Below are 26,193 nucleotides of genomic sequence, written 5' to 3'. Positions count from 1 at the left end.
GGTTTGGGTTTACTCAGATCTGTCCAAAGAGGTATTTCCTATAGGCAATACATTTATGGACTGTAGCCCTGTACCACATTTTTGTTCCTATAATATCTATTCTAGTTTCCTCTTCTTCCTGCCAACAGTTTGCCTCCCAGAAATGTTAGTATAGTTTTATTTATTTAACAATTATGTAGCACTTGTACCATTACAGTGTTCTGAATACCTTCAAAGTATTAATTCGTCTAATTCCTTGTGACAAATTTATGAGCTAAATAGTACTTCTTAAACCAACATAGAAAGCAAAAACCTTGAATGACAAGAATTATGATTTGTCCATGTTAAAGTTAATAGTTTCTATGTGAAAAAATAAATACTGAGAAGCCAAAAGACAAGCTACAGTTTAGGAGAAGAAATTTGCAATGAGTGTAACTAGTAAAAGATTTGTATGTAGACTATGCAAATATTCATGTAAGTCAATAAGGAAAGAAAAGCAGTTCGACTGAAAAAGGACAAAGGATATGAAGAGGAAAGAACCAAACGAAAAAAAAAAAAGTCTATGAAAAGATGCTTAGTTTCTCCAGTTGGGAAAAAATACAACTTAAAGTAACCGTGAGATTCCATTCTACCTCTATGTGATTGGCAAAAGTTGCATCTGACAGTAACAAAAATTGGTGAGAATATGGTAGAAGCAGAAATTGACATCAACCACATTGAAGAGCAATTTGGTAAAATCTAAGGCAGCTGACAATGTGCCTACTTTATGAGTCAGCATTTCTTGTGCCTACTTTATGACTCAGCAGTTCTATCTCTGTGTATACATTGTAGGTAATCCATCCCATAAGAACAGAGAAATGTGTAAGGTTCTATTGAAGCATTATGTACAATAGTGATAAATTGGATACAATGGATCATTAATATGAAAAAAGATAAATTGTGGAATATTTGTATAAGCATGTGCCCAGTGGATAAAATGAATGAGCCAAGTCTATATGCACGCACATGTATAGATCTTGAAATTAAAATGTTCAATCAAGTTGCAATATACAGGTTAAAAATACACAACATGATAGTTTATAATGCCTGTGGTGGATTTGTTCAAATATACACACACATATGTAATATGAGTGCAGTAACATGAACAGAGAGATGCACAAGATCTAGGATGGTGGTTACTTCTGATGTGAATAAAAAGGGGAATAAAGTCAAGGAGAGGTACAAAAGGGGCTTTGTGTTTGTAAGATTTTGTTTCTTAAAAATATGAAGCAAATATGCTAAGATGTTATTAAAAATGTGAGTGGGTAAGGGCACATAAATATTTATGTTATTTTATTTTCTATTCTTTTTTTTTGTGGTTATTTTCTATACTTTTCTACTCCTGTACTTTTGGGCATATTTGAAATATTTCACAATAGTAAAATACAAAAACTAAATTTAATAATTTAAAAACTAACTCTAGTGGATAATACTCCTAAATTTCCTTTTAAAAATCTTTGGTGATGTTGTGGGGTATTCCTTGGTGGTCCAGTGGTTAGGACTCTGTGTTTCCATTGCAGGGAGCCTGAGTTTGATTCCTGGTTGGGAACTAAGATCCTGTATGCCACACGGTGTGGCACCTCCTTCCCCCCAAAAAAGGACATTGAGGAAAATAGTACTTGGAGAAGAATACTTCAGAAACAACCATAATTTAAAAACATCTTTGGGAAGCTTTGCTATAATATTCAGATAAACTCATTCAAAAACTTTTATGTTATATGGATGCTTGGTGCATGCGTGCTGGGTCTCTTCAGTCGTGTCTGACTCTCTGTGACCCTATGGTCCTCCAGGCTCCTCTGCACGTGGCACCAGGCACATGCACCAGATAAGAATACTGGAGTGGGTTGCCATGTCCTCCTCCAGGGAATCTTCCCGACCCAGGGATCCAAACCCTTGTCTCTTATGTCTGTTGCATTGGCAGGTGGGTTCTTTACCAGCAGCGCCACCTGGGAAGCTCTTTGTAAAGTTTTGTATTCAGTTTTCACCGGCTTACAAAATAACGCATTTTGTAATTCTCTGATGTTTTTGTTGTCTCTGCAAGATATTTATTTAGCTTTTTAGGTTTTCCCCCAAACTATTTTGAATTTAAAAGCACAGTTTTCTGGGTCTAGTCATCTGTGTATCAAGAAGGTGGTGTGCTAAGAGAGCTTTCCACTATTCTGGAGAGCCACCTTCATGGTCTAAGAGGGAAATCCACCAATTTTGTGTGTGTGTGTGTGTGTGTAAGGGGATGGAACTAATATGTGAAAATGTAAAAGATTAATGGATTTTGGGTTTCATATGTATAAATATCTAAATTTATTTTCAGAAGTCTGTAGTTGGTAAGTCCATGATTCTATCATAGAGATAGTATAGCAAAAAGACAGGTATACATTTCTACTTATGCATAAAGATACAAAATTTTTAGTAAGTTGATTCATATTTCCAATTATATGAAGAAATCATTGTGTGAATTAAAGAATGCTTTTGTAACATAAAGCCATATTCTAATATGTTCATATCTTACATTTGAATCTTGTGGTTCTCTGGATAACATAGAAAGTCCCTAAATCGAAACATTACAAGCTAATGTGACTGAGGTGAAACCTTGGGTAGTTGTCAGTTAACCCTAGATAAATGGTGAATTGTGACCTGCCCTTACTGGTTAGCCTTGCTTTGATTGTTTTTTATAAAAGTTTCCATGTCCTCCAAGAGTCACATAACCGGAGCAATAGGATGTTTGCCCGAGTTGTTTTTTAGGAACTTGGAGTCGGCTGTGTCCACTTCCAGCTTGAGATCACTGAGATGAGTTAAGACCTCTGATCCTCTCTCTGGGCATGTGCAGATATCGGCTCTGTGACCTTTTGATGTCTGAGGGCCAGAATCTCCACCCTCATAGCAGGCTAGTGCTGCTATTCTCTGAGCACGTCTCTGACAAAGAAGCCTGTGGCTTGGTTGCATCTGCTCAGAACAACAACCACCTTCCTTTTTTCGTATCTGCAATTACCTTTCCCCATGCTCTCCCCAGAGAAGGCAAAATGGCACCCCACTCCAGTACACTTGCCTGGAAAATCCCATGGACGGAGAAGCCTGGTGGGCTGCAGTCCATGGGGTCACTAAGAGTCGGACATGACTGAGCGACTTCACTTTCACTTTTCACTTTCATGCGTTGGAGAAGGCAATGGCAACCCACTCCAGTGTTCTTGCCTGGAGAATCCCAGGGACAGGGGAGCCTGGTGGGCTGCCGTCTATGGGGTCGCACAGAGTCAGACACGACTGAAGTGACTTAGCAGCAGCAGCATGCTGCTCCCCATGCCTCAGTTTTTATCCCTTAAATATCCCCAGCCGCTTGGCCTTCAGGGAGACAGATCTGAGACTTTTCCCCTGTCTCCTGTCTTGGGTACTTTCGGAAGAAGCCCTTTCTCTGCTGCAAACCTCATTGTCTCAGTGTTTGGCTTGCTGTGCACTAGGCAAATAAACAAACTCTTATTATTCCCAAAGAGTCATATATTCATTCATTCAGCAAATGTTGAGTGCCAACTATATTTTAAGTGATGGGGCTATAACAGTCAAGAAGCAGTCTGGTTTTCTGGTATGCAAGGAGGTAATGATCTTGGGGAAGAAAGCAGTTGGATGGATTTGAGACATCTAAAATTTGTGACTTATGGAAAGGAGGAAATTGGAGGCAGTAAGTTTTATTGTTTAATTAATTAATTAATTGGCTGTATTGCCTCTTCCTTGAGGTACATGAGCTTTTCACTGTGGCACATGGGATCTTCTCTCTAGTTGCAATGTGCAGGCTTCTCATTGCAGTGCTTAGGCTTCTCTAGTTGTGGTGCACAGACTCTTTAGTTGTGGTGCGTAGGCTCAGTAGCCCTGCGGCATTTAGGATCTTAGTTCCCCTACCAAGGATTGAACCTGTGTCTCCTGCACTGGAAGGCAGATTCTTAACTACTAAACCACCAGGGAAGTCCCTGGAGGCAGTAAGTTTTTAATCAATTATTGCCATAGACCATGTGTTATGAATCAAAGGCCTGGATAGTGATAGTAATAGTGGGAATAGAGGAAAAAGGTCAACTTTTGAAAAGTTGATTCTTCAGTATAACTATATATAAATTATAAGAAATGATGAGAAGACAAAGTTCCAGATTTAGCCAAGGGTTTGAGTTCAGGCAAAGTGGAATATTAGGTTTATGGGGAAAATGGAGGTTGAATCATCCATGGGCAAGTTGTGTTTATAGGGGTAATACTGCAGCTGAGTGGAAATATTCTGTGGTAACCAGAAAAGGAGAACTGAAGCAAGATCAGGACTAGAAATATGAATTTGGATATCATCTGCATAGCAATAACAAGATTCCTTAAGTGCATAAAAGAAAATGAAGACTATTGGGACTAGAAGGAAAAAGTGAAAGAATTAATAAAAGAAACAGAAATGGCCAAAGAGCTATTAATAATCCAAAAAGGTATTGTATCATAGGAGTTAAATACAGGATAGATCCACAGCATCAGATACTGCACAGAAAGCAAGCAGGATGAGGACTGTGGAAAGAATATTGGGTCTGTCAAGTGGTCACTGTCGACCCTTGGAGACTGGGTAACAAAAGGTGTTGATGACCAAGTCAGACTTCAGAGGCTCAAGCAGTGATGATAGATTGGAAGCAGATAAATAGCATAGTAACAAAAAGGTGTAAGAATGTCTGGAAAACTTATTTTTCCAATTGAAAACTTGCTTCTGGTTGACAATAATATGGAGGATACTGATGAGGAGGTAGATTTAAGAAGCATCAGGGGTAGACAGCATGGGGCCTCCGTCAAGTTTCTTTTTCTCTAAACTCATCGGTCTCCTTCTGTTCTCAGTATCAATGTTGATTTTGTCAGTCCCCTAATGAAAGACCTCTCTGGGTTCCTCTTTGCCAGTGTAAATGCAATATCCTTAGCAGAGCTCATGACGTGCCTCATACTTTGGTTCTAACCTCCCTTTTCCATTTCATCTTCAGCTACTCAAGATACAGGAGATTTCAGATTCTTTCCAGACTGGGTCTTTGTACACCTTGATCTTTCTGCCTGAAGATTCTTATTCCCATCTTTCACATGGAAAATTCTAACTCATCCTTCAACACCTGGCTCAAGTGTCACCTCATTTTTGAACCCTTTGTGACTCCCCCAGGCCCTGTGCAGGTCTCCCTCTTTGGTGCTTCAGCTGGAAGTTATTCATTCATATTTTTGTCTCAGCATCCTGCACTGTAATTCATAAATTTTCATAACTGTGTTCTCCATTAGACAATGTGGTCTCTGGATACAATGACTTTCTATTTTATTGTTGTAATCCCCATGACTGGCACACAACAAACCTGTGAAAAGCATAGGAATGAATGAGTATTCATGTAAAGAGATTTGCCTTGAGGCATATTGGATGAAAGTGAAGAAGCATCTTAGTGCTAAGTGAAATAAGCCAGACACAGGAATACAGATACTGTGTGATCTCACTCACTTATATGTGGAATCTAAAAAAAGTTGAACCCATAGAACCGGAGTGTAGAATGCTGGTTGCCAGGGGATATGGTGTGGGGGAAATGAGGAGATACTGGTCAAAGGGAATAAACTGTCAGCTAAAAGATGAAAAATTCTGAGCTCTAATATACAATATGGTTATTATAGGTAATAATACTATATCAAATGCTCAAAACAAATAAGTGTTCTAACCACATACATAGAAATGATAACTGTGAGGTGATGGATCCATTGATTGACTTGATTTTGGTAATCATTTCATAATGTATACGTATTTTAAAATCATCACATTGTTCTCCTTAAAAAATCCTATTATACAAACTATTATACAAATCAAATATATGTGATTTTTATTTGTTAGTTATATCTCCAAAACATTGGGAGGGGGGAAGCTATATGAATTTGAACAGGTTAATTTTTCTGAATCTGAGTTTCCTTTTGATCAAAGGAGAGTAATACTTACCTTATAATGTGCTTGTGAGGATAAAATCGATAAGATATAGATCAAACAATTAATGACCAGCATTTATTAATAATTTCCTTAATGAGTAATAATTAAATATTAATTAATGAAATAATCACCATTTGTTATAACAATTATTAATAATAATTTATTGATTATTTCCAAATCTTACCTTCGTGGCATGGATCTCTTACTAGTTGCTCTGTGGTCTTGAATTTGGCTGCAACTTTAGTCCAGTCTCTAAAGAGAAGAATTCAGGTTTGTTTTATAGGTTAAATTTTGATGTTAAGAAATTTAAACTCAAGTCTTCCTAAATGGTGTAATCTGATTAACAGTAACCATTTGGCATCAAGTGAATTCAACAGAAATGTAGAATTAAATATATGGGTTGGTTTATTAAGTTCACAATTAAGTCTGAATTGTTTTATGAGTCTCCAGATAACTTCCCAGAGGAGGCCCCTAGCTTCAGGGCCAGATCCAAGGACACCCTTCTTGTCTTAGCTCAGGATTGTGTTGCCCTGAGTGATTTAAATCAGCTCTTTCCATTTTTTTTTAGCAAAATTTTTGTGGTTCAAAAAAACATGTGTTTACAGGTTTTTTTTTTTTTTTTTGCATAGATAAAGGAAAGGATTCTACATCAGATTTAGATCAAGAGATAGATTTTCAGAAGAAAATGATGGGTATGTCCTCTGGGAGCAGTGGAATGCAGTGATGTTTGGTCTCTGACTGATTGAGTTTAAGGCTTTTGTGAACACGTCCACGCCCACACCCACGCAAATACACAAACAGTGGTCACACTTCAGCTCCAGACGCTGCATTTCTCTCCAACCTCACATCCAGAGTGCATCCGATGTTTTCCATAACATGAAATAAATCCCTCTCTTTTGCTCAGTGGTGAAAAGCTTATATAAATACTAAAACTTCAAATATTCCCCTGAGTTTTTGTTGGCAAGTCTGCAGCTACGGGTTTGTTTAGATATTGACATGCATTTTCTGTGCATATCTTTCAGGCCACTTGGGTGAGTTCAATGGTGATAAATTCATTTGTCTTGAAAATGTACCATACTAACCATTATAACACTCTGTTTATTAACACTTAAATAATTGATACCCTGATTGGAAAGGTTCCAGGTTCAAAGTACCACTTCTGTTCTTTCAACATATATCATTTTGGTGATGTCTATCTATCTATCTATCTTAGGAAATCTTGGCCAGGAGATGACTTTAACAGTCATTGAGCAGAAAACACGGATGTGAAGAATCCACTAATTCAAGACATTTAATCTTGCGTTGTAGTGTTCCCGTGACAGGATATCTTTCAGTACTTAGAAGTGAGAAATTTTATTATATATTAAATAGGGATAGTTAACATTATTGGGCCATAATTAATGTGTGTAGTGAAACATCTTTATCATAATGGAGAAGAAAAGGAAGGCAATATTTTTGGAGGCAGTAATAAATGCCTGGGCTTTCCAGGTGGCTCAGTGGTAAGAATCTGCCTGCAAGTGCAGGAGACAAGTGCAGGTTTGATACCTAGGTCAGAAGATCCCCTGGAGAAGAAAATGGCAGCCCACTCCAGTATTCTTGCCTGGGAAAACCCATGGACAGAGGAGCCTGGTGGGCTACAGTCCACGGGGTCACAAAAGTCCAACAAAGAGTCAGATTTAGTGACTAAAACAACAACAACAACAATAATCAATGGCTGGCGTATAGTAGGAACTCCTTAAATGGTTGTAAAACAAGTGGATATATAAATAGGATTAATTACATTCCTAGTGAAATGTACTCCTACCTTCATTAAAAAATTTTATTAGATCCTTATATAAAAATTTATGATTGAACACAATTGTTCATATTTTGTCTTTCAGAGACTACATTAATTCCATCTTTTTCTTTTTATCTGTTAGATGGCAATAAAAGAAGTATGGTTAAAATATTGATACTGTATTTATCTTTTTTTTAAATAGTGGAAGAAATCAATTTCTTTGACAAATTCCCATAGAATCTACTGCTCTGAGATTAACTCTAGCTATGTCTAAAAGAGCTCAATAGAAGCCCATTAATATTAAATATTTCCACATTTCCAGTAGTTCTTCCATATTGATGAAGCATTAATACTTTAATACTTCAATATGTGCTGCTAATAATTCACTACAGCTAACTCTTTAAAAAAATCCCTTTTAGCCTATATTATTACTTAACTAAAAAAAGTTTACTACTTTAACAGCTAACAGTTCTAAAATTCTTCATATATTATGAACTATGAGTGTTGAGTTGTCTTTGAGGATCCAAGTTTTTTTCCCGTATTCACTGTCTTAACAGAAAACCAAAAGACAATATATTTCATTAATGAAGTAGGTCCCCTTCCCTTAAGACCTATTAGAGGAAAAAGGACATCAGATAAGTTTTTGTGTCTGAGAAGTCCAATTCTAAGTTATAGTAGAAACAAACAGAGGTAAAGGGCTTGGATGAATTTAGATACTAGTCTTTGCATGTCTCCATTTGTTCTGATCAGTAAGCCACAGTGCAAGTAACTAAATAGTTAAGGTTGTTTTTTTTTTTTTTTAGGCCAGTAGTTGTGCCTATTAATTCTGATGTGCCTTAACTATAAGGTAGATAAAACATATAGCTTTCTTTTAAAACAGATTCACTGGTTTATTTTTTGTTTTGAGGAATAATTTAGCATATCTGTGTCTATCTTAACTTCATATACTATTCCTGAGATCTAAAAAACCACTTTGTAAATGACATTATGCTCAAAACTGTAGTAACATTATATTATCATTATTAAATTCATCAAGTGCTCAATACCACATTTGAAGCTTGGTTAATACAAAAGCTCATTTTATACCTAATCTTTCTTCTCTGAGGGACTCTCTGTCAAAAAGTTCATAGAGGAAGAAGTAGGAGGAATTTCAACTCTATGGTGGGTTTTTAAACAAGGGGACCTGAGTGACTGTTCTTATCGCTTGCAGGGCAACTCAAGTTGTTTCATGTTGGCAACATTCTGTCAAAACTAGGCACAAAGAAAGTTAAAGAAACATATTTTTGTCATTATCAGTTGCTTTCAAAGAGGGCTGTATGAGAAAAAAGGTTGTGTTCTTTAAGTATAAAGGTGCATCTGTTTTTCAATCTGTTCCTAGGTTTAAAGAAGAAATGACCAGCAAGTGGTTACAGCTCTTTGAAGGAAGTGGCGTCCCGTATGGCCCGATTAACAACATGAAGAATGTGTTTGCAGAACCCCAGGTTTGTTTTTTGAAATTTTTAGTATGTTTTGGTTAAAAACACAAGAATTTACCTCTTTTTTTTCTATCCAGACTGATTCATATAAATGTACATTAGCCATTGGTCTTGAAAAGTCATATCACATGATTTTTTACTCTAGGTTAAATTATGCATCTGAAATAAAAAATAATCAGAATTTGGAACTGGCTGTCTACAATTGTACCTTTATATCAATTAGATCTAACATATTTCTCCAGCAGTCACTACATGACATTTTCAAGGTTAGGGCATTTATTTTTTCCTGAAAAATGGAATAAAAACAATTGAGAGTTGGGATCAGGCACTCAGAGATCATTCTCTGCAGGAAGAAGTAAGAGTAAGAAATGCATAATTTTCAGAGTCACAGTTCCCCTTTCACCATATGGCTATTTTAAAATGGACAGAGAAGTCATCATTAATTTTGCTGATTAGAGACATCTATATGCTTTGAATAATGTGCAATATTCATGAAGAAGAAATAAAATTGAATAGAGATTCATGCTGTACATTGTTTACAGACTCCTTGAGTTTCAGAAATTGGGATCATCTGAAAAAATATTTCTTCTACAACACTGTTCAAATGATTATTTTGAGATAAGGTCAGAATAATAAGTTTTGATGTTATTCAATCAGCCTCACTGCAAGCAATTTACCATTGCTCAAAGTCACATATTAATCCCATAATGTAGAGGAGCTCCCTTTTTCTGGAAACTTTCACTGTGATTATTCATGTATCTTGTCAGCTTGCAACATTTCAAAATTATAGTATTTCTCTTCATTTTTTTCATTCTTATAATGGTAGATTTTTCTTTGAAATAAGTTGCTGAAAATGGAATACACCTTTTAAGGGAAAAAACTGACCTAACTAACTTTGGTACCTTTGTCTTACACAAATATCTGTTTAAAGGAAAATTGAAATGTATTCAAATCAATGATTTCAGTATTTACTGGAGGAGAAAAAAACAAAGATGATTAATGCAGGAATTCTGCTGTGCTATTTTTTTGGCCAAGATGGTGATTATGGAAAGGCTTTTTTCCTAGTGAAAGAATGGTCAATAAGAATTGGAGGAAAGGGAGTCCTCCTGATACGGACTGAGTCTTTGTTAAGGGGTCCCCACTACACTACATTGGTGGTGAATGCCAGTGATTCCTTGTGATGAGGTAGCAGTGTATATGCCCTGAATATAACAGACCAGAGGGGCAGTTATCTCACTTCATAAGTTTGAATGAGGCCAAGCTTTGGCTTTAAGCTGTTGTAGAGGAATGGGTGGGTTTTACCATTATTCCCCTGCTTACAAGTAGAACCGAGGTGTATAGGGCTTCCTGTGTAACTCAATTTAAGGGTACATTTCTGTAGACATGATTCCTGAGAGTTCTTCCATCAGCATTTCTGTTGGCTCCCCCTGTGTTTCATTAGGAATAAAGGCTCCAAAGCAGGAATGTTATTTTAAAAATTATTAGATATATTCAATGACTACTTATTTTTTAGGCTTTGATAAACAAGGATCTAAGGTCCCACACTTAAAACTGTTCACTTTGTGGGCTGGCTCAAATTGAATTTTGGGTAAATAGGATTTTCATTCTCAATTTTCCCTTGTAGATCAGTTTAATTACTTTCAATTTTGGATCGGAACTCCTTTGGACCTACAGGAAATTTGTAACATTGGTCTGTGGCTTATTTTTAGCACTGAAACAAAATTTCAAATGGAGAATATAATATATCCTAAGCCAGGATACCAATTTTTTCTGCTCCCTCAAAAGTCTCTGAAAAATACCTTCTTATCCACCAAAACCAAATTCTAATTGTTACAGTCCTAGCATGAAAAGTTCTTAATCATACAGTTATGGTTATTGACAGTCATACTCTAGTTGCAAGAATAGAGTTGGTTTCTTTTATACATGATTTCATTCTTCTTTGGAATTTAAATACCAAAATCTGTGTATAAAAGTATCTGGAGTTTTAGAAAGACTAGAGAACAGTGTAGTATTAATACATTTTAAATATGAGCGAAGATTACTATGACAATTGTATGTAGGACTGTTTGGCACAAGAAATAAAGGTATCTCTTTTCCCATGCCTGGAAGTGTTCGGCTATTTTAGAAGGATTCTCTATCATTAGGTATTTTGATAGGACTGTAGAAGATGAAAAAAACAGGGAGTTAAAAATTTTTTGTATATCCAGTTTTTTAAGGAATCTCCATACTGTTCTCCGTAGTGGCTGTACTAGTTTGAATCCCCACCAACAGTGTAAGTTTTGTCCGTACCCTCTCCAGCATTTATTGCTTGTAGACTTTTGGATTGCAGCCATTCTGACTGGCGTGAGATGGTACATCATTGTGGTTTTGATTTGCATTTCTCTGTTAATGAGTTACTGATGGTAGGAATGCAAACTAGGATAGCCACTATGGAGAACAGTGTGGAGATTCCTTAAAAAACTGGAAGTAGAACTGCCATATGACCCAGCAATCCCACTGCTGGGCATACACACTGAGGAAACCAGAATGGAAAGAGACACATGTACCGCAATGTTCATCGCAGTACTGTTTACAATAGCCAGGACATGGAAGCAACTTAGATGTCCATCAGCAGACAAATGGATAGGAAAGCTGTGGTACATATACACAATGGACTATTACTCAGCTATTAAAAAGAATGCATTTGAATCAGTTCTAATGAGGTGGAGGAAACTGGAGCCTATTATACAGAGTGAAGTAAGTCAGAAAGAAAAATACCAAGACAGTATATTAATGCATATATATGGAATTTAGAAAGATGGTAATGATGACCCAATATGGGAGACAGCAAAAGAGACACAGATATAAAGAACAGACTTTTGGACTCTGTGGAAGAAGGTGAGGGTGGGATGATTTGAGAGAATAGCGTTGAAACATGTGTATTACCATATGTGAAATGGATCGCCAGTCCAGGTTCAATGCATGAGACAGGGTGCTCAGGGCTAGTGCACTGGAATGATCCTGAGGGATGGGATGGGGAGGAAGGTGGGAGGGAGGCATTCAGGATGGGGAACACACGTACACCCATGGCTGATTCATATCAATGTATGGCAAAAACCGCTACAATATTGTAAAGTAATTAGTCTCCAATTAAAATAAATAAATAAATTTTAAAAATTTTGATAAAATAAATTATTAAAGAAAACATGCCTTAAGATAATATCTAAAAGAGAAATACTCTGAAAGTTCATTTAACAAACCTTTTTATTGTATTCAACATTTACTATGTACCAGATGCTAGGGATTTAGCATGAATTTAGTAATTCTTTTACTTTCTGAAAAATAAATTATAAGTTGACTTAAGCAGCAAATACCCAGTAAAATTTCACTGATGCATGAATCAGGGGATGAGTGAGTTGGTTAACTTTGTAAAGTACAGGTTTCCAAATAATCAAGTGGCTACTATCCCCCCTGTGTGGCACTGACTGACTCTTATATGTGGAGCTGGCTGAGAAGCCTTTGAAACTCCAGGGACTAAGCATAATACAATAGCCAAGACCATGGAATCAGAAGTGTTGAGAAGTTTTATAAGATTTCTAGGCTTCAGTTTCCTCAACGCTAAAGTAATGAAATAGAACCTTTTCTCTATACTGTAAAGTTAAATGGGATAATGTTTATCAAAGTCACATAGTAGGGATTGTTAAATGGTAAATGTTCAGTAAAAAGTAATAGCTCTGGTTATGGTGCCCTTCACAGTTATATTTTACTAAAAGATATCTTTTACTTATCATCATGTAGTGGAGAAAGGCAAATCCAGTGTAGCTGTGAGGATGGGGATCATCAGCTTGACATCAAGCTCTAACTAATATCCTTTTAAGGAAATGCATCCGCAAACTTTGTGCCAAGAAGTGCTCAGCCCATCATTTTTCTGATTACTGAAAATCTTTTTGTTTTCCATTTTCTATAAAAGTATGATTTCCGTTCAAGGTGTCCTCCCTTGTTTTTCCCCTGATGAGCTGTGGAGTTTCTTGGCCCCCGGTACATGGAACTGGCCACTTCTGTTCGGATGTGGGACTGCGCCACTGGCGCCCGGGGCCCAGCTCTCCATGTGCGCCTGGCCAGCACAGCTGCTAGTACAACTGAAAATTGATTTGGGTGAAGTACAAGGCCTGGAACATGGCGCAGGAAGTGAAACTTTGATGAAGTGAAAAGGGGTATGTCTAACCAAAAACAAAAAAAATTAGAAGCATCAAAGAGCAGGAGAGAATTTTTTGTGAACTTACTTATCAAGTGGACCATTTATATTTCATCTCTGGTTTGAACATGGTAGACAAGTTTACTTGATGGTTGAAATTATTCCTAACCAAAATAATGTCTTCATAGTCTCATGCTCTAAGAAAACTTGCCATTTGACTCAATTGAAACTACAAATGATTTTTTCCTTGGATAGATGCAAGGTTGTCTACCTTTTATCCTCTGATTATATGCTGCAGTCCTTTGCACAGTTAAAATGATCCTGCAGGCATCCGCTGTTAAGTCAATCAAGAATACTACAGGGGGTTTTGGTCTGCATTTACTGATAGCTCTGAGAAGTTTTGATCCAAAACCCTTTTAGTGGGAGTTTTATTGTTTTTTTCTCCCTCAGAGATACATTATCTGAGGAAAACTATGCATTATAGAAGTATAATATAGATTATCTGCATATAGATTTTAATAGTCATGTTTCCAAGTGCTTTCTTAAAATACCTTCTTTTACTCAGGCCAAAATTGTGCAGTACATTAAAAGAATTCTTAAAAAGCTTAAAAATCTTACTAGATGGCCTCAGTATGGTCCTATTTAACATGCCCTTGGGTTACTAGATGGCTTCAGTATGGTCCTATTTAACATGCCCTTGGGGACATGTGCATGAACTACATTGTGGTTTGAGGTTTTCCAACCCAAATAAACTTAAAAGAAAATGTAGCTTTTAATAGAGACTATTCAAATTCCTGCAAAAACAGGTATGGATCTCACCACTGAGAGGATTTAAAAGCATTATTATCTACTATGAGAATCAAAGGAGAATTTGTTATCCTGCTGTGTCTATTTTGCTCAAGACCGTATATTTGGTGATTCTAGTATATGGCCATTTTTGAATGAACTGCTCAATTAAAATATATATATTATGAATAATTGAACCTCTGATGAATATTTTTATTTCTCCTTGATGCCATGACCTGTGAGTGGGAAAGAAAGGGCAAAGGGTGTCGCAAAACTGGTGTTATTTAAAAGAGTCTTCATATTTGTACCACACAAGTTGAAGACATCAGGTGTAAGACATCACCCTAAAGCATCACTTCTGAGAACTATTGGGAGGGAATATCAGAACTGAAATATCACAGCTGGCCCTGATTTTAACTGGTGCCAAACACCTGCAGGCCCTAAAAGGATACCAAAACAAAACCCCACCCTGTGGCAGCAAGCCAGCCCTTAACAACCCTTCCTTAACTTTGCATCACCATCAAAATTAATTTAACATTTTCTACAGAAACCTTATTCTTCCTGTCCCAGAAGGCCATTACAACTCCTTTAGCCAATCTTTCATATGGGATAAATATGTCATAGAAACAAACAGAGTGAAGTCTTGAAATATTTGATCACTTAAAAATTATCTGTTGTTTTCATATCATTATTTGTGGAAGCCTGTGAAGTTGGAGGCTTTATTAATCTCTAGGTTAGCTCATAGTCTCTAAGTGATTTTGTTTTAGCACATTTTGGCAAAATATCTGAGCATCTGGGGGAAAAATCCTTCAATATTCGTATAGTAAGTGTCAGAAGCTCCCCAAAATACAGAGCTATTCTTCAAGCCCTTTCTACCTTACACACACAGGCATGCATGAGCACACATGAACACACATACACACATGCACCGCTGATGTATTCCAAAGATTGCTTTTTGAATGACATTCATTAGTTGCATAGCCCTGAGAGGGTTATACAAATCAAGCAAAACTATATCCTTGTTTCTAATACTGCTGGGAAATATGTACATACAGTGCTCCCTGTAACTGGAAAGCAGTAGATGAAGATCTGAGGTAAAACAGTTTGTCTGGATATAATTCTTAGTAGACAAGAGATGAAAAAGTAGAATTTATGTTCATCTTTGAGTGTATATGACACATTTCAGATGATGAACAAATTCAGACATATTATTTGTATTGTGTGTGTGAATATTCAGTCCTGAATATTCATTGGAAGGACTGATACTGAAGCTGAAACTCCAATACTTTGGCCACCTGATGTGAAGAACTGACTCATTTGAAAAGGCCCTGGTGCTGGGAAAGATTGAAGGCAGGAGAAGAAGGGGAAGACAAAGGATGAGATGGTTAGAAGTTAGATTACATCACTGACTCAATGGACATGAGTTTGAGTAAACTCCGAGAATTGGTGATGGATGGGGGGGACTGGCGTGCTGCAGTTTATGGGGTCACAAAGAGTTGGACACGACTGAGTGACTGAACTGAACTGAACCACTCTAATGGCAGGAAGTGAAGAGGCACTAAAGAGCCTCTTGATGAGCGTGAAGGAGGAGAGTGAAAGAGCTGGCTTAAAACTAAATGTTAAAAATACCAAGATCATGACTGTGTGTGTGCTTAGTCAATCAGTCGTGTCTAACTCTTTGCAACCCATGACTGTAGCCCTCCAGGCTCCTCTGTCATGGGGATTCTCCAGGCAAGAATACTGTGTGGGTTGCCATGCCCTCCTCCAGGAGATAGTCTGGGGATAGATAGATAGATAGATAGATAGATAGAAATAGGGATTGAACCTAGGTCTTCTGAATTGCAGGCGAATTCTTTACCATCTGAGCCAGGGAAGCACCAAATCATGGCATCTGGCCCCATTACTTCATGGCAAATAGAAGGGGAAAATGTGGAAGTAGTGACAGATTTCCTCTTCTTGGGCTCTAAAATCACTGTGGATGGTGACTGTAGCCATGAAATCAGAAGACATTTGCTTCTTGGCAGGAAGGCTATGACAAACTTAAACAGTGTCTTGAAAAGCAGTCCGTATAGTCAAGTCTATGGTCTTCCCAATGGTCACGTATGGTTGTGAGCGCTGGACTGTATAAAGAAGTGGAGTGCTGAAGAATTGATGCCTTCAGACTGTGGTGCTGGAGAAGACTCCTGAGAGTCCCATGGATAGCAAGGAGATCAAACCAGTCAATTTTAAGGGAAAATCACCTGTGAATACTTGTTGGAAGGACTGATGCTGAACCTGAAGCTCCAGTATTTTGGTCGTCTGATGTAAACAGCTGACTCAGTGGAACAGTCCCTCATGCTGAGAAAAATTGAGGGCAGAAGGAGAAGAAGGATGTAAGAGGATGAGATGGCTGGATGGCATCACCGATGCAATGGACATGAACTTGGGCTAACTTTGGGAGATGATGAGGGACAGAGAAGCATGGCAGGCTGCAGTCCATGGGGTCCAAAGAGTCAGACACAACTGGGTGACTGAACAGACAATCAGACAACAATAGTCTATATTTATAGAATTTTTATTTTTATTTATTTATTTTTTGCATGATTACATTTTATTTTTTCATTGTTCTGAAATGGGAGAGAATTTCTTTAATAGACTTCTCTGTATCAAGGACAGTAATCATGTCTTCTTAATAAAATCAGATCTCCAGAGCCCAGGATATTGCCTAGTAGGTGCTTAATAAGTTTTTCTTGAATCAAAGAATTAATTTTTCTCAATTACTGTTACTGGGGCCTAATAAAAGAACAAATAGAGTAGTTCCATTAGTTTCTGAATAACATAAAACCCTTTGCTGTTCTTAGATGATAGTTAATGCTTCCTTACAGCTTGAAAAAAAGAAAGAAGTACTTTAATCTTTGTCTTTTGGGCCAACAAAGTAGACATTGTCATTTTTCTTTACAAGGTGTTTTTCACATAACACACATACACATACACACACATCATGGAAAAACATGGAAAAAGAAATTGGACTTCAGTATTTTCAGTGCCATATAAGCGTTAGTCCCATTCACTGTCATCAGTTCAGTTCAGTTCAGTTGCTCAGTCGTGTCCGACTCTTTGCGACCCCATGAATCGCAGCACGCCAGGCCTCCCTGTCCATCACCAACTCCCGGAGTTCACTCAAACTCGTGTCCATCGAGTCGGTGATGCCATCCAACCATCTCATCCTCTGTCGTCCCCTTCTCCTCCTGTCCCCAATCCCTCCCAGCATCAAAGTCTTTTCCAATGAGTCAACCCTTCGCATGAGGTGGCCAAAGTATTGGATAACACCCCTATAAAATAAGTATTTTTATCTTCTGCATGCTGCTGCTGCTGCTAAGTCGCTTCAGTCGTGTCCGACTCTGTGCGACCCCAGAGACGGCAGCCCACTAGGCTCCCCTGTCCCTGGGATTCTCCAGGCAAGAACACTGGAGTGGGTTGCCATTTCCTTCTCCAATGCAGGAAAGTGAAAAGTGAAAGTGAAGTCGCTCAGTCGTGTCCGACTCTTAGCGACCCCATGGACTGCAGCCTACCAGGCTCCTCCGTCTATGGGATTTTCCAGGCAAGAGTTCTGGAGTGGGAATTTTTAATATTAATATTAATTTTATTTATGCTATTTTGTTTTCTTCTTATGGATTTGAGTTATAGACTTGAGTTGGATTTGATGTCCTTTCCTTATTCCAACAGAGATTTTTTCTTTGCCCTTATTCACCTCCTTTGTACTATTTTGTCAAATATATTTCTGTATCCTATAGGTCAACAATATACTTATTTACATATAGTTTATTGCAATATCATTTTAAATATGTCAAGAGATTAAAGGAGGAGAAATATGCAGTTATACTGCTTTTTATAAATGGCTAAGTGATTATCTTACTGGTATTCTCTATGTGTGTCTGTGTGTGAGTTCATAGTGCTGTATAGTATCATGTAGTTTCAGCCTAAAGAATTTTCTTTGGTATTCATTATAGTGTATTATGTACCAAGATATTCTCTTAGCTTTTGTTTACCTGAGTTTATCTTTAGTTTGCCTTCATTTGTGAAAGGTAGTTTTGCTGGATACAATATTCTTGTTTGACAGTCTTTACTTTCAGCACTTTGAGTACGTTGTTTCACTGCCTTCTGATTCCCATGGTGTCTGATGAGATGCTATGTGTTAATCTTCTTGGGATTGCTTTATGTGATGTCGTTTTTCTTTTGCTCTTTTCAGAATTTTCTCCTTGTCTTTGAACTTTATGAGTATGCTGTGTCTGGGTGTGTATCGATCTCTTTACATTTATCCCAGTTAGAATTCATTGAGCTTCTTGGATGTGTAGATTAATGTTTTCCATAAAATTTGTAAAGTTTTAAGCCATTATTTCTTTGATATTCTTCATCTTTTTCTTCTTCTGGTACTCCAGTTATGTGTATGTTCATCATTAAATAGTGTTTCACATTTGTCTGAGATTTTGTTCAGTTTTCTTAATTTGTTTTTCTTTCTGAAATTCAGATTGAATAATTCCTATTAGTCTATCTCTAAGTTTGTTGATTCTTTCTTCTGAAAATTCAAATATATAATTGAGTCCCTTGAGTGAATTTTTCATTTCAGTTATTGCACTTTTCAACTTAAGAATTTCCATTTGGTTCCTTTTAATAATTTGAATATTTCTCTTTATTGATATTGTCTCTTTGATGAGTCATCATCCTCACATCTTCCTATAATTCTTTAAGCATGCTTTCCTTTTGTACTTCAAACATATTTATAATAGCTGCTTTGAAGTTTTTTTCTGCTAAGTCCACTGTCTGGGCCTCTTCAAAGGCAGTTTCTATTGCCAGCTCTTTCTTTCTGTGTATGGGATGCACTTTACTGTTTATTTGCATGTTTTGTAATTTAGATCCCCCTACCCCAGTTGTTGCTTTGTTTGTTGCTTACTGGGTCAAACAACATCATGTGAAACGCTGGACTGGATGAAGCACAAGCTGGAATCAAGATTGCCAAGAAATATCAATAACCTCAGATATGCAGATGACACCACCCTTATGGCAGAAAGTGAATAGGAACTAAAGAATCTCTTGATAAAAGTGAAAGAGGAGAGTGAGAAAACTTGCTTAAAACTCAGTATTCAAAAAGCAAAGATCGTGGCATCTGCTCCCATCACTTCATGGAAAATAGATGAGGAAACAATGGAAACAGTGACAAGACTTTATGTTCTTGGGCTCCAAAATCACTGCAGATGGTGACTGCAGCCATGAAATTACAAGACACTTGCTTATTGGAAGAAAAGCTCTGACCAACTTAGAGCATATTAAAAAGCAGAGAGATTGCTTTGCCATCAAGGTCCATCTAGTCAAAGCTCTGGTGTTTCTAGTAGTCATGTATGATGTGAGAATTGGACCATAAGGAAAAACCAACACTATATTGTAAAGTTAAAAAATAAAAAATAAAAATAAAAAAAAGAATATTAAAAAAAAAGAAAGCTGAGTGCCAAAGAATTGATGCTTTTGAACTGTGGTGTGGAGAAGACTCTTGAGAGTCCCTTGGACTGCAAGAAGATCCAATCAGTCTATCCTAAAGGAAATTAATCCTGAATGTTCATTGGAAGGACTGATGCTGAAGCTGAAGCTCCAATATTTTGGCCACCTGATGTGAAGAACTGACTCATTTGAAAAGATTCTGATGCTGGGAAAGATTGAAGGCAGGAGAAGGGGATGACAGGATGAGATCATTGGCTGGCATCATCAACTCAATGGAATGAGTTTGAGCAAGCTCTGGGAGATGGTGAAGGACAGGGAAGCCTGGCGTGCTGCCGTCTATGGGGTCACAAAGAGTCGGACGTGACTGAGTGACTGAACTGAGGTCAAACAACATGATTTGACTGCATTGATATTGTGAAGTCTTTTTTGCACAGCTCCTAACGTTCCAGCTCGGATTGGTTCTACTTGTTTTGTCTTTTACCTAGTGCTCGCTCTTGGGTAGACATAATCCAGTTAGTGGTCAAAGATTGTTCTCAGCCAGTTAGGTTTTTATCCTTTACACTTGTTTGTGTGTATGGCTTAGAGGCTGTTATGAGTTCAGAGAGTTTACATTATTTTGCCCTACTTTTAGCCAGGGACTAGTCACTTGGGGACTCTCTCTGGGACTGGTTTTGCTTTCTCAGAAGCAATTGCTCAGGCTTCTAGGGACGAGTGTGATTTTAGTTTTAAACATAGCTTCCTAGACATTGCCCCTGGGTCAGAGTAGCTTAATACCCAGTCAGTGTTTGGTCAAAAGTTGTTTGAACTCTCATGCCAGTGAGACTTCTGCTGTTCTGTGTTAATGGATCAGACTGCACTGTGGTGAATGGTTGGGTTTGTTTAATTTGTTTGGGTGTCTCACAGAACTCAAGAAATTTGTTTACACACTACATTACTGTTGTATTACAAAGGATATTAAAGGATATAAATCAACAATGAGATGAAAGATGCATAGAATAAAGTCCTAAATGAAGGATTTTCTGTCCTGGTAGAGTTTGAGGACTGGTGTGGTGTCACATGGAAGCATTCTGGTTACCCAACCTGGAAGCTATCTGAACCCCTTTCCTTTGGGGTTTTATGGTGATTTCATTACAAAGCATGATTGATAAAATAATTGACTGTTGGTAATTGAGTCAACCTCCAGCCCTTCTCCCCTCCTCGGAAATCAGGAAGTAGAGCAAAAGTTCCAGCCTTCTATTTAATGTTTGGTTCCCCTGGCACTTAGAGCTCATTTTTAGGTGTTTCCTAAAAGTCACCTCATTAACGTAAACTCAGATGTGGTGAAAAGGGGCTTGTTATGAATAACAAGATACCTATTTCACCTTCATGACTCTTTCAGGAACTGAGGATGAGAGACCAAATATGGCAAAAGATTCTCCCATTGCTTTTATTGCTCAGGAAATTCCAAAGGTTTGGGGAACTGTGAGAGAGAAATATATATAACTAAATATGTATTTCAGATGACCAAATATATATTAATATGTCTTATTAGTCAAAATATCACACTTGGTGGTTTCAAGGTGATGGGACTCAGGCTACAAGTTCTGCCTAACTTTCTGTGGGTTGTGGTTCTAATGTCACTTTAGTTTTCCAGACTTTTGCAGAGGTATCCAAATCTGTGCTGTGTATGCACCACCTAGATCTGGGAGGTGTTGTATCTGTTAGTTCAGTTCTCAAAATGTGGTTTGTTGAATTTGACGCATGCATATGTATGCCCAAGATTTCATAAACAACCTTATGCAGTCATATTCCCAAGTTTCTCTCTTATGATCTCCTTGGTAACTTCCAGTAGGGAACCTCTTTCTGGTCTTGTGGCCAGAATGCTGTGACTGTAGTTACCGTGTTCTCCTGCGTACTTCCGTAACTGCACTTGTCTTTGGGACCAGGTAGCAGCAGGACAGAGAGAGAAAAAGAGCAGTGGATTTGACTCCACTTTTTTTGAAACTTTAGTTTCATCAGACTTAAAGGAATGTTCCCCTTTCTTCAAATTTTGGCTTTAGCTGGCTGCCATCATTGTCTCTTCTAGTCAAAGTTGCTGCTACCACTTGTCACCTAAGCCTTGGCTGAAAGCTGGGGCAGGGGAATGGATAAAAGAAAGCAGAAACCAGATTTCCACACTCTCTGAGTTATACGTTCTCTTTTCCTATTATTCCTTGAACTAAAACAATAGGCTTCTCCTGGAGCTTTCTTTCTTTGCACCTGTGTTCGTTTGAGCTGCTATAACAAAAACATCATTGATGGGGTTATAAATAAACAACAGAAATTTATTTGTCCCATTTCTGTGAGCTGGGGAGTCCAAGATCAAGGCACCAGCATAGTCAGTATCTGATTGTGCTTAGCCGTTCAGTTGTGTCCAACTCCTTGTGACCCCATGGACTATAGCCCTCCAGGCGCCTCTGTCCATGGGGATTCTACAGGCAAGAATACTGGAGTGAGTTGAAATGCCCTCCTCCAGGGAGTCTTCCCAACCCAGGGATTGAACCCAGGTCTTCCTCATTGCAGGAGGTTTCTTTACCATCTGAGACACTAGGGAAGCTCAAACTGTATGTGATTAGAACCCACTTTTTGTTTCATAGTCATTTTTTTCACTTGATCTTCTCGTGGTGGAAGGGGTGACAAGGGAGCTCCCTGAAGTCTCTTTTATCATTTATTATTATTTTTAATAAGAATTGATGATCTTTCACTATAGGTGACAATATGTGCAAACACCATGAAGAAATAATTACCAGCACCCCAGCAGCCTCCCTGAGGTCTCTTTGATATGGATGTTAATCCCACTCCTGAGGGCTCCATTCTCTTGACTTAATCTCCTCCCCAGGACTCCCTCTCCAAATACTGTCCCACTGAGGGACTAGAGTTCAAAGTATGAATTTGGTAGGGAGTGCACAAACATTTATCTATAGCAGCATCTAAGTGCTCATTTTGTTTCTGGGGGATGCAACACTAAAAAACTGAGAAATTTACCACTTGTATGATGGTATTTGAATTCTATTCTTCCCTATCCATCTGCTGCTGTTGACTTTGGGTCCTCTAAGAGCTCCTCCACTCATTCTGTCCAGGTTTTATAGCTACATTCAAGAGGAGGCAGTGTAGCGTATACTTACTGCTTCATAGTATCTGAAACCTAAATGTTTCACTTTAAAAGCAAGTATTTCTTAATATTTTAAAAAACAGTTTCCAGATCATTTTTCTTTGAAAGAATCTTAACATAGTTGTTAATTTGTAGTACTCAAAAAGTTCATATACTTTGCAGCTACTTTTTCATGCAAATTAGAATTTTCAGGAAATGTCTAATCAAACCAAAATATAGAAATGAATGAAGAGATTAATAAATAAATGGAACTACAATATACTCCAACTTCTATACTGATTGTCAGGCAAGTAAATGTTGTAGGTTCAAACATTTATATGAATGTATTTAGACTAATACAATGTTAGGGATTTGTTTACTTTTTTTTTTTTTCTAATTAAAGAAAGGGTTTCTGTTAAAAGGAAAGAAAGAAAGTTTTCTGACCTATGGGAACGAGTGGTTAGGTTGTCCTTAAACGACTTTCCTTAAATGTCAGTTTTCTATGTTGGTCATTTGACAATTACCTAGCACTTATCTAGCATTCTCTGGCAAATGCAGTGTTTTGGAATATGAAGGAAAACAAAATTCTCAGAAAGAGGAGAAAGATATCAGAGCCTGCAATGGTCAGGGGGACTGAACAAAAATAAATAAATAAAAAGAGTCTATTTTCTTGTTTCTGAGCAGTACTAAATCATTCATCTAATTTTTCTTGGCAAATACAATATAAGACTGCAACATCTTGTGTAGTGCCAGGAAGTGAAGAAGTGCCCACAAAATGATGGGAACATGGCAAAAGTACAAAGGTGGCAACTTCAAAGAGTTCCCAATAGCCACATTAGGGCAATTTGAGTAACAAAATAAATATAATTATAGTAATGGATTATAATCCATAGGATAAAGTCAGTATCCATGACTCCATACTAATATAAATAAATAGTTGAATCAATCAGTGAGTGTAGAGGAATGGAAAGAGTTCTTTCGATTGTAGAATTTCAATGAATAAACATAAAGGAATGAAGGAAATTGAAAATTATCTTTAGGTAAACATACTAAAATTATGACAAAAAAGAGGATATCTGTATAATCACAATGTATCTCTTTACCCTCTCTGTTACAAAGGCAAAACTTTTGACTTCACAGTGGGGAACTCTTACTGACATCAGCTTAACCAAGTGATTCAAGTTAGTATCACCAGTAATAAGATCTGACAGCATTGTGAATCTTTTGTTATGAGGCATAATCACTTTCTTGCCCCAAATGTATAACTTGAATCTAATCATGGGAAAATATATGACCAACTCAAATTGAGAAATTCTATAAATTGCCTGACCAGTGTTTTTCAAAAATGTCAAGATTATGCAAGACAAAGACTAAGATTGGAGATTTTGGCAGTTATTTGCAATGTGGAATCCTAGACAGGATCCTGTTCTGGAGAAAAGCACATTAGCATGACACTTGTCAAATTTCCAAGTCTCTAGTTAAGTTAGTGACATTGTATCAATTTTAATTTTTTGGTTTTGATAATCTTATTCTGGGTAGATAAGATGTTAATAGCAAAAGCTGGGTGATGAATATTTGAAAACTGTGCTTTGCAACTGTTTTGTCCTTCAAAATAAAAAGTAAGAAACCCAGAAATTTTATTTCAAATACCTCACATTACATAAATACAAAGGCAAAGAGCCTTGCATTAAGGTAACTAAAGCATGAAGTGGCAAAAGTGCTCTGTGCGTGTATGCATGCTCTGTTGCTTCAGGTGTGCCCTATAGAACCTGCATAATAAAATTTCAAATGTTATTGGTTCTCAGGTTTCCATCACTTAAAAACAACACTTAGCAAAATATCAGAGGACTCTTACATGCCATTTCATTTGTTTTCTCATATTTCAAATTGATTATGTCTTTCTTTGCTGTTCCAGGGACATGAGATCCTGAGTAGTATGAAGCCTGAACTATTATTGATATTTCTGCATTTTAGTTGAGATTTTATTTCTGATGCCTGAGGACTCTGAGACAGCCACACACTCAATCAAATTTTCAGATCTTTTCCACACAACTGTAGTTGATCCCTTGTCAAGAATTTAAATGAAAGCTAATTTAAATTCATTTTTCTTTAGAAAACAGATTTTTGCTAATTTATAAAATGTAATTAAAATGTTACCAGAATGCAGTTACTCTTGGAAATACTTCTCCACAGATTCTCATTTTTGCAAAATAGATATGTCTCATTTAACTTTTATGAAAAATGGTTAAATTTTCAAAATTCATTTCAGAAGCTATCCAATTTCTTAGTAGTACACTAAGTGTCAATAGTTGTTGTAAGCCCTTTTATGTCATCAGACAGTGGTTCTCAAACAGGTTGTATATTAGAGTCACACAGAGAATTCTTCCAAAATCTAGATCCAGGAGCTCTAGAAACATGATATCTGATAATAGAGGTCAGTATGGAGTTAAGGATATCTGACTATTTAGAAAATTCATCAAAGATTCTACTATAGAATCACAAAATGGTTTGGAGAGGAGATAATTTTGTAGTTATGAACACAGTCTTTCTAATTGGGACAAACCTGACTTTTATCTGGGCTCTGCCACTTACTCACTGGATGACTCTGAGCATTTCTTGACCTTCATATGCCTTTGTTTCCTCTTCTGTAAAATAGAGGTTTTAATGATTTTGACCTCATTAATTTAAAAAAATCAATGAGATAAGATAGTGCCTATAAAGTATTTAAAATGAGGGCACTTTTTTATTGATTAGTTTCTTAAGATGATCAGGTGTTTTCTGGAAAATGCCATAGTGGAAGGGAAGGAACGTCAGGCAAAAGTAGCAACCAAGCCAAGAAAGTGATGCTTTTAAACTGTGGTGTTGGAGAAGACTCTTGAGAGTTCCTTGGACTGCAAGGGCATCAAACCAGTCAATCCTAAAGGAAATCAACCTTGAATATTCATTGGAAGGATTGATGCTGAAGCTGAAACTCCAATACTTTGGCCACCTGATGCAAAGTGCCAACTCACTGAAAAAGACCTGATGCTGGGAAAGATTGAAGGCAGGAGGAGAAGGGGACAGCAGAGGACAGGCATCACTGACTCAATGCACATGAGTTTGAGCAAACTCTGAGAGTTGATGAAGGACAGGGAAGCCTGGCATGTTGAAGTCTATGGGGTCCCAGAGTTGAATGTGACTGACTGACCAAATAACAACAACAACAACAAGCAAAGAAATGGGAGGCATGAAAATGCCTGGGGAGATGTGAGAAGGTCAGGTGGTGTGTAATGGCTGGACTATAGATTGTGGATGAGATACAGTAGGAGGTGAAGATGGAGAACCCAAGAGTCATTTCATGGAATATGGTATGCCATGCTGATAAGTTTGATCTGTATCCAAATTGTTTGTCAGAACTTGTGGTCTGATGCCAGCTACTGGAAGTGCAGTAGATGTACTCAT

General features: G+C 37.4%; 1 protein-coding gene across 13 annotated transcripts in view; it reads left to right on the top strand.

The window, feature by feature from the left end:
* SUGCT (succinyl-CoA:glutarate-CoA transferase) overlaps positions 1 to 26,193 on the top strand; it is an 861,197-nt gene that overhangs the window by 333,868 nt on the left and 501,136 nt on the right. For all 13 annotated transcript variants that reach the window (XR_011566121.1, XR_011566122.1, XM_070787292.1 and 10 more), the window contains one exon: positions 9,115 to 9,217. Coding sequence is in view for 11 of the 13 variants with exons in the window: in XM_070787292.1 (XP_070643393.1) it covers positions 9,115 to 9,217 (103 nt within the window). In the remaining 2 variants the exon portion in view is untranslated. The remainder of the gene's footprint in view (positions 1 to 9,114; positions 9,218 to 26,193) is intronic.

Source organism: Bos indicus, chromosome 4, assembly GCF_029378745.1.
Source record: "Bos indicus isolate NIAB-ARS_2022 breed Sahiwal x Tharparkar chromosome 4, NIAB-ARS_B.indTharparkar_mat_pri_1.0, whole genome shotgun sequence".
Lineage (NCBI taxonomy): Eukaryota > Metazoa > Chordata > Mammalia > Artiodactyla > Bovidae > Bos > Bos indicus.
This window is presented reverse-complemented; position numbering and strand designations above follow the sequence as displayed.